General features: G+C 33.4%; 1 protein-coding gene across 1 annotated transcript; it reads right to left on the bottom strand.

Moving 5' to 3' along the window:
• Window positions 1-409: 409 nt before the first annotated feature.
• Window positions 410-12,061, bottom strand: arr (low-density lipoprotein receptor-related protein 6). The gene is made up of 25 exons (XM_066397870.1): window positions 11,714-12,061; window positions 10,693-10,931; window positions 10,062-10,249; window positions 9,826-10,003; window positions 9,655-9,767; window positions 9,378-9,592; window positions 9,111-9,326; window positions 8,902-9,054; window positions 8,485-8,655; window positions 7,919-8,113; window positions 7,434-7,746; window positions 7,223-7,374; window positions 6,870-7,002; window positions 6,674-6,805; window positions 6,459-6,607; window positions 5,732-5,977; window positions 5,071-5,222; window positions 4,642-4,892; window positions 4,401-4,586; window positions 3,888-4,129; window positions 3,675-3,831; window positions 2,857-3,040; window positions 2,444-2,708; window positions 2,167-2,389; window positions 410-1,811 (listed from the first exon to the last, which is right to left on the bottom strand). Exons 1-25 carry the CDS (start codon window positions 11,784-11,786, stop codon window positions 1,568-1,570), a joined length of 4,770 nt encoding a protein of 1,589 aa, XP_066253967.1. The 5' UTR covers window positions 11,787-12,061; the 3' UTR covers window positions 410-1,567.
• Window positions 12,062-12,572: the final 511 nt, after the last annotated feature.

Below are 12,572 nucleotides of genomic sequence, written 5' to 3'. Positions count from 1 at the left end.
GGCGTACAAATTTATAGGATTGAGATGAAAATTCGTTTTTTTTAAAGTTAAACAGTTTTTTTTAAGAAAGAAAAGGTCACAGGAAAGAAGTAGAAGATTTGAATCCGTCAAAAAGCCGACCAAATTTCCGATAGGCGAACTTTTAAAATTCGCGCAAAATGTGTTGTTGCGACTATTTTTGTGAACAGTTTACTTAAATAAAGTTCCCATATCTATACAAATTCAACAATCAAATAAGTCTCTCTACTTCTTCAACTCTTTTGGATAATGCATTTAATTTCATCGGCTTCTTCCTCTTGCGGACATAACCAACAAGTTGTAATATAGATTGTGTCCACAGTAATGACAACTTCTCAGGAATTCCCATGTCTTTGGAATTTTTTAAAGTAAAAATTATACACAAAAATGATTATTTACAAAACGCATTTATTATGATAAAGTATACGCTAATTTGAGTAAAAACAGTCTATACAAGTTATGAAACGTCGTTGTTAAAAAGTTAAAAATAACAAATATACAATCACACATTATAAATATAGGCACAAAGGTGAATCTTTAAAGCTTGGCGATATGATATCCACATACATTCGTTTTCCTCCAGAAGGGCGTCATTTGAAAGTAGAAATTATAACTGCAGTTAAAAAGGAAAACATTTCACTTTCCAAATAAAAGTTCAATCTAAATTATAAATTAGGTTACAAAGTCACAAACCTTTCAATTGATAAAGGAAGAAATTCAGTTTCAAGATATATTAACTAGAAGGAAAATGTATATGCAGTTCTAGCAAGACGTTGAACAACTGACCCTATGCGGCAGGATGCGCCAATGTGGTTATATGTATGTTTCTTATACTGATTTTACTGTCGTGAGAATACAACAATAAAACTGCGAAACATCGACAATTTTAAACAACTAACTCTCTTCTTTTTGTCGATCCAATTCCTGGGTTATAACAAACTAAACCAACGTTCATAACTTACTATGAATTACTGTTCTCGCAAATCACGCAATATCTGAAATTAAAGAACCCTTCTGAAGGAAATTAATTAAGGCATTCCTTGCATATACGTCTATAGAAAAGAAGCTATCACAAACTGATAAAATGACCGTAAACTCTTATTAAATTCACATGTACAAATTGCCTACAAAAATGGTAAATTGCACTTTCCAGATATATTTAAGGATGCATTTCACTGCAACAAACGACAATGCTCTAAAAATAAATGCTTAAAAAACTAAATGAGACATTTAAATCTTAATGAATACGACAAAAAAATAAATATTACACTACTTGTAATGTGAGTCGTTCTTAAACTAGTGAGGTATGAAATTAAAATATGCCCCAAAAAACAGGGTACATTCACAAAACACTTGTTTCAGTGCTTTGTAAAACAAACAAAACTAAGTATAATCTCCTTCAATTTCCAACAAAAATTCAACTTTTTGGAAAGCATTAGCTGCCAACGAAGATCAGAGTTCTTAAAGCTCCGCAAGTATTTAATTCTTCTCTGATTACATTGGCAACGTGTTACCTACACATCCAACAATAACTCGAAAGGAGTTTGGCTCATGAATCCGAGTCGCCCCTAGGACCAGCCACAGGACTAGGAGGTGGCGGTAACGGACTGAAATAAGTAGAACTTCTTGAACTCGGACTTGGAGGGCAGCTCTCCTGGTGGTAGTGCGACCGTGGCGTAGGAGGCGGAGGATATGGCCCTTCGTACCTGCTCTGATTTAACGGATAGTTATAGTCGCTCTCGTCGTTCACATCTGTCGAATTTGGAGTTGGCGGAGGCGGCTGATTGATAGCCCTACAAATAAATAAACTATGAGACCGGTTCTTGGTTGGAAAACATTTGAGAGTATCAATCATAAAATCACCAAAAAATAATTAATTTTTAAACTAATTATTGAAGACATAAAAAATATTTCTAGAGAACTCTTTAAATGCTCTTTATTATTATAGTTGTTCACAGTAAGAATGTACCTGATTTATTTTTATCCAAAAATACAGCTCTTAAATTTTTTTGTTTTTGTTAAGAAGATCATATTATTTTTATTGTATTAATGTACAATCACTTTATAAGGAAAAAAACGTTTCAATTACACAAAAAATAATTTACCGTAAAATTTAACCAGAATTTAAAGATTAATAGATTGACTCACCTATAATGCCTGTAAGGTCTGTACCTCGAATTAGGACTACTGGCTCTGGTCGATGCGGCTGTAGTAGCAGGACTCGGAGGGGGATTTAAAGTCTCCCTCGGATAGCCACCACTACTAGATCCATTCGTATTCGAGCTACTGGAAGCACCAGTGATGTGTCTACGTTCATACGTGGACGGATAACCGTCATTGAGCATGGACATCCGAACTACGTCAGGAATACCTTAAAATACAACAATTAAAAGTTCCCACCTAAACGAAAAAACTAAATATTAACCTTTACGGGACTTTAAACTTTTATTATGGCAGTTCGGGTCCAAAGGACTCAAGCTGTCCTCCGGCGGTTCCACGACAGTTTCCCTGGCTGGACAACATCTATTTCTTTGGTAAAACAAAAATACCAAGACGATGGCCGCCAATATGAACAAAGAAATTGATAATAAAATTTTGTGTTTGGACACTTCAAATTGGCAATCTCGCTCGTCTGAGCCGTCGGCGCAATGCTCGGTTCCGTCACATTTTAAAGATGAAAGAAGGCAAACCTAAGAAGGCCAATTTCATATCGGTTAATTTGAAAAAATGTGAAACGTATTACGTTTTGTTTCTTAACATGTATATTTCTATACAATTTTTCTTCATATTTCTGACAGCTCATTTTAACTCAATATAAAAACAATGAAGGATTCTTACCTCAGTCTGGGGACATTGAAAGCCGTTTTCACAACAATTCTTCTCATCTGATCTATCGGAACAATCGTCTAGACCGTTGCATATTAACGATTTATCTATGCATTGTTCATCTTGGCATCGGAACTGGTCAGGTTTGCAACTGGGACAATCAAGTTCGTCACTGCCGTCTGAACAATCTTTTTGTCTGTAAAATACGACATCGTAATCAGTGAAGTGAGTTATTAAAAAGGTTAAACGATTTGGAAACTTGTAATATCTAGTCAATTCAAAAAGATAGAAAGCCTCAATAATTAAGGAATATCAGGAACCAAGCCAAATGTATAGATAGGTACATGCATTAGTTGACAGTTTTATAAATAACTAAAAAAAATTACAATTTTTTTTACCAAAAAAACTGGTTTATTAAAATCCTTCTAAAAAAGACATAATATATGGAATCTCGGAATGAATAAAAGATACAAGGTTGGTTAAATCATAGCAAAGTTGCGTAATGCCTTCATTTAACAAAATTAATTTTTAAGAATTACAAAATTCTGAGTAGTAATTCGGGAGTTTTCAGGGAAAAACAGAAAATTTGGAGATCCGTTTCATTTTCTCCTGGCATCATCAAAGGACAGCCGAATCCATTCCGAGGGCAAGAAATGTCGCTATCAACCGAGGGACTCAAACCACTTATACAGAGTGTAGGTGTTCAAAATTACACACAGAAGTCAAAGAAAAGAACAGAAAGTGAATTGTATGAAATATGAATTATTTGCCATGGCAAATAAAAATTACAAAAGTTAAAATAAAAATAAATAGTGAAACAAAACTCTTACCTGTCACATCTCCAAGAAATCGGAATACAGTCCTTGACTTCTGAAGAAGCAACAGAACACGAAAACCTTTCAGGCCCGCAATTCGGAATTGTTTGACACGACTTTTTATCATCGTTTAGCATTTTACCGTCCGGACATGCACACTGTGGAGTCGTTCCTACAAAATACATTTTTGAATGTTAACATTACCTCAAATTCAACTGTCAATCCTACCATTCAAAACACAAAAATGCGAACACCTAATTTTCGGATCTCCGCAACTGTGATTACCCAATTGTTTAACTGAAATAAGGTCCACGATGTGTGAAGCTTGGATTGATAACTGAGTACTGGATTTTCCAGTGGTTAATTCCAGTCTTTGTAGCTGATTTGGATCCCTGCCTATCCAGTATAACCAGCCAGCGTGGATAGTAAGATGGGTAATTTTAAAGTGACTTTCATTAAAGACGACATGTCTAGAAATATAAATGTTTCTCTGTACTTCTAGAGTACAATGTAAAGGGCATTTGAATTTGACCTTTCGATATAATTGAAGAATAAAAAACAGAACACTCTGTAAATAGCATACGCCAAACAATACATTAGTAATATGACTTAACCAATTGGTGAAATTAAGCAAATTATTTACGAAAACGTAATAGAAAAAATTGCAAAGCTTCAAGTATTATGAGTTATTTATTATATTAGATCGTAAGGTCAAATTAGAACACCTTTTAGAATACTCACTTATTCTCTCCGTCAATATTACTAATGTAAATGCTATGTCCTTGAGACCAAACAATGGAATCGCTCTCTGTGTCAACGGCAATGGCAGATATATCATCTGCTCTTGTGATAACTATTCTATGAGAGCCATCTAAGCGGCTTCGAATTAGTTGAGGTGTATCTCCCACGTCAGTGTAAAACAGAAGCCTAATAAATAATATTAATGTTATAAAATATTTACTTTACTTATTTATTATAATACCTTTTGGTTACATGTACAACAATTAATCGCGGCTTCTCTCCTTCAATGTTCTTTAAACTGCCAAAAGGGTTATTGTTGTCGAGCCTAGTTACATTAATAACGTTTTGGATAGCGCAGGTCCAAAATAGTAAACGTCCCACACTGTCTACGGCTATGTCAAAGGGTTTAATATCGTGACTATTTGAAACGAAGAGACTTGTGTCTGGGGTGATTATATTGGATACTTTGATTCCGTGAACTTTTCCATCAATCTGGAAGAACATGGTATGTCGTGTGTGCAAGGAAAAAATACTCTGCATGGTAATCTCGTGAAAGTTAATAAGATACAGCATAGTATGCGCTTCATTGCTCTCATTAAAATTCTAATCGAATTAAACCTGGTTACACATAAAATAGCAACCATTATTATTGCACAGATTTCTAACTTACCCAATATAAGGCATTATTTCTCGGATCGAAATCTATAGCTTTCACTGCCCTCAGACCGTGCACTGGCATCAAAGCTTCTGGACAATCGGAGGTATCCGGAACTAGGCGTACCACAAGATTCTTTAAGCTGTATATCATGAAACTCATAGGTGCTAAAAACATTATTATTATTATTAAAAATATTAATAACATGTACGTGAACAGGTTTTAAGAATCATTAATCATGCCTTAATGGCTACATTGAACAATTAATTTTACTAAAAATCGTTTTCATGGAAATTGTCTTTCAGATAAAACTGTTACTTTTAGTGTAGAAAAATTAATAATTTAATAGCTTTATGAAGAGATTAACTTTCATACAGAATATGAAAAGAGGCACGTCATTAATTTATTTCTTCGTTTTTATGGAAGTTTTCTTCCAAGTAAAATTCCCGGAACTTTTAGTTGCCATAGAAACATTGAAATAGAGCTTTAACTGCCTTAGGATTGGTTAAATCTTTTACCTCAATGAAAACTAGTTTGACTTTCAGGTTAACAACATATTAATAATTTTGGTATTTAATAAGACAAAATTATTCCTAATTCGAGAATAAAATGGACGTAAAAAATAATTTTTTAATTGTAATTAAAAAAAAATGATACAGTATTCTAAAGAACTTACGTGTACATTCATTATTATGCAATTTGTAATGTGTAGGACAAGCACATGTGTACTTGGTATGCTCCGTAGGGCCGTCGGCGGGCAGGGCAAGACACAAATGAGAGCACCCGCCATTGCTCGTAGCACATTGATTCGTTTGGTTTTGTTTTGTCGAATGATATACCAACAGATCAGTTATATTCTCACTCAGATCTGTGACTTTTCTCAATTGAGAACCGTCGTATTTCAAAGCTTGATATATTTCGGCTAGAAAACCAATATTTAACAATAAATGAGGTATGATTACTCCAAAAAATAAAATAATAGATAAATATATGTTAACGAGGATATCACATATCCGTAACAACTGCTAATTATCGAATGTTGATATACATATGAATATTTAGTATAATATAGATTTTAGTGACCGTAATTTCTGAGTTCTAAAATCTCTCAGTTTTAAACATTTTAACGTAGCATTGGTCAATTTGTATTGACAGTTCTCATTAATGTCAATTGTAGGGCTGTTAATTAAAGACGCTATCACTATTCTATTATTTGAATAACAACAGTAGAAATAATAATTTCTTGAGGTCTGAGGATGGAAAAAATATAGCCCCAACGGTAGACTAAGAAAAACATTTGGTTTTTGTATATTACTTAAGTTTATCCTATGACGATACTAACGGAATTAATGAATTTATAATATTAAATCAATATTTTAATTATTAGGTATGAGAAGGCTTACCAGTTTTCTCGTCACTCCAATAAATAAAATTTTTATAAAGGGCCAGCCCGACTGGGTTTAAATTTGGATCGTTCACAATACTTCTTAAATCGTTGCCATCCAAGTCCGCAGACCATATAGCAGCTGGACCAGTTTCTATCCAATACAACCTAAAAACCGGCAATAATTTTTTTCAACTCAAAATGATCGATTAATAAGTAGACGTCACCAATTACCTTCTTTTATCATAATCCAAAGTAAGCGCAGTGGCCTTCCCAATAGTAGTTATTAGATCACGTTGTTTGCTTCCATTCATAGCAGCTTTTTTAATATGGTTTGAATGGCCCCATTCGGACCAATACATATATCTGCAACATAAACACAATGGTAAGAATTTTTATTTCCTCTTTTCATTTGGGTGAGTTAACGTACCCTGAAACCGGATCCAATACTATGCTATGTGGTTCATAGATTCCGTTCCACAACAGCGTTCGTCTAGAGGTTCCCATTAGTCTAGACACCTCAACTCTTCGCGAAAAAGGATCGGTCCAATATATGTTGAGACCTAAAATAATGGAAGGCATAATATTAATTGAGAATCAAAGTTACAAACATAATATATTAATATTGAATGTAGTACGATTTATAGGATAAAGTTTATTGGTAAAACACTTGAAAAATAACAATAATCACAACAATAAGCACCTTATAAAACTTATATCTTAATATACTATTTCCGGGTTTTCGGGAAGTTGAAATTACGACATTTTACACCTGAATCTTACCTAGCCAGTCCACTGCTACTGCTTCAGGCGATGTAATTCCAAGATCGATTACTTTTTGCGGTTCGGAACCATTGATGTATGCCCTCATAATCGTTTTTAACTTGCTGTCACTCCAATAAATCCTCCGTGAATTTATATCAAAATCAATAGAGCTGCAAGCAAAGTTTAATAAATTACTACACACATTTTTTTTTCAAACAATTAAGCGTACCTAGCTTGCCTTATGTGAGGAATATGTAAATTACTCTCAATCGGTTCGTTTTCAATGCTGACTCTTCCAATGCTGTTGTTTCTAGTATATAACAAGAAAGCTTCAGGTTTCACGCAGCTTTGTTTGTCTTTGGCTAGATCAAAGTCAACCTCACACGCACAGAGTCTAAATTGATTGTGCCTGGATAAACAAAGTTGCGAGCAATTGCCGTTGTTCGATTGGCACTGATTCCATCCTGAAGAATTTCCTACTTTAATCGCTTTGAGGCCCATTACATTCTCCATTTGGTCTACTATAACCTGTCTGTTAAGACCTAAGAACAAGTTAACAGTGTCAGTGATAAAAATTTGGGTTGGAAATAGAAAACAGATGAAAATAGTGCCATAAATTTAATCGTGTATTCAAGATAACCAGCTTTCCAAGGCGAGCCGAATTTTTTTTAAAATTAAAGTAACATACGCAACCAGTAAATGAAGAAAGATTACCTGATTCTTTATGAGCCCGATCGATTGCTCGTCTCTGCCAATCGGTCCAATACAAATAATCGTCCATAAGGCTGAATCCAAAAGGATGGGGTAAGTTGTCCGTAATTAGAGCGCGTCTTTCTGTGCCGTCCATGTTTGCGTATTCTAGTTTATCTGACTTCGCGTCGCACCAGTATATTTTTTTGTTTAGGAGATCTATAGAGAAATTAACATAAAGAAAGGCACCAAAGAATATAAATTTCAGTATTAATCTCCATTTTTTCAGAGAGTGATAAAAAGTAACAGAAGAAGCCGTCTTTGTGAAAATATATCCCTTATATTTTAAACTATTCATTTGAATATACATTTGAATAATAATAAAAAAATTACAGCGCTAATTGCATACTGTTTCAAGTAAGTCAACTTATAAATTGGAATGTATTAATGGAAACTGTATTAATAAAATCTTGCTCAAAGGCAATCTTTTTTTACCTACTAAATTTAAATATAACCAAAACAAAGTTTGATCAAATTCTAAAATTAATTAAAAAATAATTAATGTTCAAATAAATGATTTGAAGACTCACCCAATGTTATTCCATTAGGCCAACCCAAATTTTCGTGAACAACATAGATACGGTCAGATCCATCAAGGTTTGACCGCTCTATCTTAGGATCTTTTTGGTTCCAATCAGACCAGAAAAGCCAACCCAATTCAGAGGCAACTGCTATACCCCTTGGATCAATTAAACCATCACCTAAAATTGCCATTTTACTTGAAATCTGAACAGTATTCATAAGCTACATACAGAGTACACAACAAGCTGTCAAAAAAAACCTTTGGCAGAAACAAATATTAACTACAACTTTTGTCTTTAATATTTATTTTTGCTCTAAGAAATAAAAAAATTAGTGAGTTCATTTATTATAAGTAAATCTGGATCTAGGGACTTGATAGCAGGGAAATAATTCAACTGCCTTTCCAAAACAACTTACAGACTTACCTATAATGACCTTCCTAAAACCGCCTTCCAATCTAGCGACTTCAATCCTGTCAGTCCCTGTATCAGTCCAATAGATATTTCTTGAAACCCAATCTAAAGCAATACCGTCAGGGTCTTGAATTTCAGAGACAATCACGTCTTCTTGTTCACTCCCTTGAAACATCACTATAATGTTTAAATATATCTTAATAAATAGACATGTAGCAAACCATTGAGCCTCGCCCTTTGAATTTTCTTAACTTCATCATCGGACCAATAAATGTGTTTGTCAATCGGATCGAAATCAACAGCAATAGAATATTTCACGTCACCAAGAGGCATAATTTTGAAACTATAATCTGGAGAGTCCAGGTAAATGAGACATAGCTCAGTTCTCCTGGCTACCAGTAACATCTCCTGAGGTTCATTGGCACAGTTTTTGTCATCTAAAAAATTTCAATTTCCGAAGATTTCGAAAATAACATCGTCAAACATACCTAGAAGTTTGATTCCAATTGGACAGGCGCAAGTAAAATATGGTGGATCTGGAGCGAGTAAACATAAATGAGAACAGCCTCCATTATTCTCACATGCATGAGGTAATTTAGGTTGTCTTTGTTTGTCATAAACTTTGATGTCCATGGGATGATTGGTTGCATAAAATTCAAAAGGATGCGGTTGAGTTCCATTCTTGTAATAGTAATGAATCGCTCTGAAAATAAAAAACGATTATTTGATTGAATGAGGATTTTAAAAAAGACAAACAAAACATACACTGTCTTCCAATCCGTCCAAAATAACTTAAATGATGACTGTGTTAGGGCATATGGATAATCAGATGCTGCTGATAATATTGTAGACATATCCTTTCCATCATAATCCATTGCCTAAATTTAAACATGAAGACTAATAAAATTGCAAATGAGCAAAAGGATAATTTGGTACCTTTATAAAAAGCAATTTTCCATCAGTCCAGTAAATTCGCTCTGCTTCATAATCAACAGTGATCCCATTGGGCCAGTAAATGTTATCAGAAACAATAACTTTTCTAGTTTTCGGGTCCCCGTTCATGCCAGCTCTTTCAATTTTAGGGGTTTCACCCCAATCAGTCCAAAATAACAAGCTAATAGCACAAAACCATTTTAATTTTTACTGTAGAGAAATTGAAAAGTACTGCATACCCTCTCATAGGAACTACAGCTATGGCACGTGGTTGATCGATATCAGTCCAAAAGAGCACTTTTCTATGTTCTCCTTCTATAGTAGCGACCTCCAATTTATTACTTTCACTGTCGGTCCAATAAATATTGTTTGCAAACCAATCTATAGCTAAACCATCAGGTACTAGGACACCACTTATTATCTCAGTCTGGAATGAAGTAAAAATTAATAACCAAATATTATTTGTGGCCAATATTAAACATTTGAGTGACTTCACAGAATGAAATAATGTTGTTAATTTCACGAGAAGCCAAGAAATTATAACATATAAAGACTTACTTTCAAGGAATTTTTCCTTTTGATAGTTTTACATATTGACTAGTTCTTTATTTAATAGTTACAACATTTCAACATTCAATAACTGAACTTTGAAATTTGAAGCACATTTCATCATTTCTCTATTAAGGTATAGAGCTCAAAAATTAAGGTAATGGGAATCTCAATTATTTTAAGAGATACAAAGTCGATTAAATTAAGATAGGATTGCACAATTTTAACTTTCACAAAAGTACTTTTTCAAATTGGCAGTTTTGCCAATATTTTTAAGATACTTTGACATTAATTCCTGATAATAATTTATTTGCTCATTACCTTATTCTCTGCAATAGTACCGTTGAAATCACAACACTGTATACTTTCAAGTTCATGGTCAGCCCAACAAATTCTTTTGTAATCATAATGGAAGTCAATGGTCGATATGTAAGTATAATTTTTTATAATAGTTGTGGGCTTCACTTTTTGATTTTTGCTGTCAAATGTAGAAGTAACCATCCTTATATCTTTTGTTGCTGAATATAAAAGGGTCACTTGGTGTGTTGATGAAGAATGTCCTAGAATGCCAATGAAAATAAATAATATATATAACTACTGTAAATGCAAATATAAACTCAATTATAGCTTTTAACTTATACTAACTTATTCTAACTCGCAAAGATTTCTATTATTATTTGGGGTGTTTGTGTAACCTTGGCTCAAAATAAGAAGAAATTTGCTAGAAAAATTTCTGATGTATTTTATATTGTGTTAGACAAATGAAATATGCAATTTCTCAATTGCAGGTTGATATGTTTTATTTTGTCTATGAAAATAGTTATATTATAAAAAATATTTAAAAGACCTTTTTTTTCACATAAATATGAAGTATTCAGAAAATGATTATTTTTCTTTTAAAAGGTTCAGGATTACATGAATGAGGATACCACTGGTGAAATTTAAAATATTTTTCCTCTTAAAAGATGTATCTCTACACCTATTTTACCCTCTCCAATTTTCATAAAAATATTTAATGCCGTAATGGACTTATTAAAAGAAAATAATTTTTTATCTTGTACTTCAGATAAGAAGTGAGAACTGATCCATGTTCATGTGAATGTTATTTCTTATTTCGGTCATAAGAACTTACAGTAAGCAGTTGGAAGACTTATTCTCAACCACCCTGTATTTTTCAGTTTTAAATTAGGCTTCATAATTGGACTTATAACAGAGAAAATGCTAATTTATAGGCACATAGACTAGAACTATATTTTAAATATTATTAAACATGATTACTCTTTTAATTATTTTATGAGATCTGGGTACACTGGAAGGAAGAGGGTATTTCTCTTATGCTTACCTAAGAGAACAATGGGCACTAAATATTGCCCAAATAACCAGAGCCATATCCAAATCCTATTCTTGTTCCACATCTGTATATCAAGTAAAACACATTTAAAACTGCACCACTATTCACATTTTAGTAAACATAATAGATTTGATTACATTCTTTGAGAGATCAATGTGATAAATAAATATTGGTCTTGATTTATGGTAAACGGTTCATTATTTTCAGGGTTTCAATTTATAAATCAATGTACCCTATAACCAGTATGGATTCTTTTAATTATGTCCGTATTAAATTAAAAAGTGCAATACGAAAATATTTGAAGAAAATGATGATTTTAGTTAAAAAACAAAATTCATAAACAAAACTCCGCCATCAAGCTACTTCTTTCACATTGGCATTAGTGGCATTGGAAGAAATACAGAATAATGACAGAGACGTGTTCGGTATTGGGAGTCGCATAACGCGTGTGAGAGTGATGGACCGCAGGCACACCAGTTTTTACACCCGCCGATCTTTCAGAAATTGATCTTGGACGCGCACCAAATCCACATTTCTTTACATTACAAATTTACGGAGGCACTAGGCAACCTTGAGTGTTAGGATTTTGGAAGCTTTCCAAAATTAGATTAGAGTAAATATTGCGATTATTCAGACTAACAGTAATAAAGCAAAAGTACATATTCATAACGATTGAACATTAAGCGAAATCAGTGCCGTCAAAGAGGCCATCCTTGTGTCTCTTTTTTGCATTATCTGTATCTCACTTTTACACGCCCCTTTAGCATCGGGCCCTCTATTTGTATTGCATGGTCATTTCCAGAGCCTAAATCTGCCTCATCGTTCTGACATTTGGAATTGCGGTGCTATG

This window comes from Euwallacea similis, chromosome 16 (assembly GCF_039881205.1).
Source record: "Euwallacea similis isolate ESF13 chromosome 16, ESF131.1, whole genome shotgun sequence".
In the NCBI taxonomy this organism is placed as follows: Eukaryota; Metazoa; Arthropoda; class Insecta; order Coleoptera; family Curculionidae; genus Euwallacea; species Euwallacea similis.
This window is presented reverse-complemented; position numbering and strand designations above follow the sequence as displayed.

What these genes read in the sequence shown, in the direction of transcription:
- arr (XM_066397870.1), bottom strand. Translation starts at nt 11,786, where the DNA reads ATGTGGAACAAGAATAGGATTTGGATATGGCTCTGGTTATTTGGGCAA. An exon ending in GTATTGGATCCGGTTTCAGG is followed by an intron (nt 6,806 to 6,869) that starts GTACGTTAACTC and finishes TTTATGTTGCAG; the next exon opens with ATATATGTATTGGTCCGAAT. An exon ending in TTCAATGTCCCCAGACTGAG is followed by an intron (nt 2,709 to 2,856) that starts GTAAGAATCCTT and finishes TGGCCTTCTTAG; the next exon opens with GTTTGCCTTCTTTCATCTTT.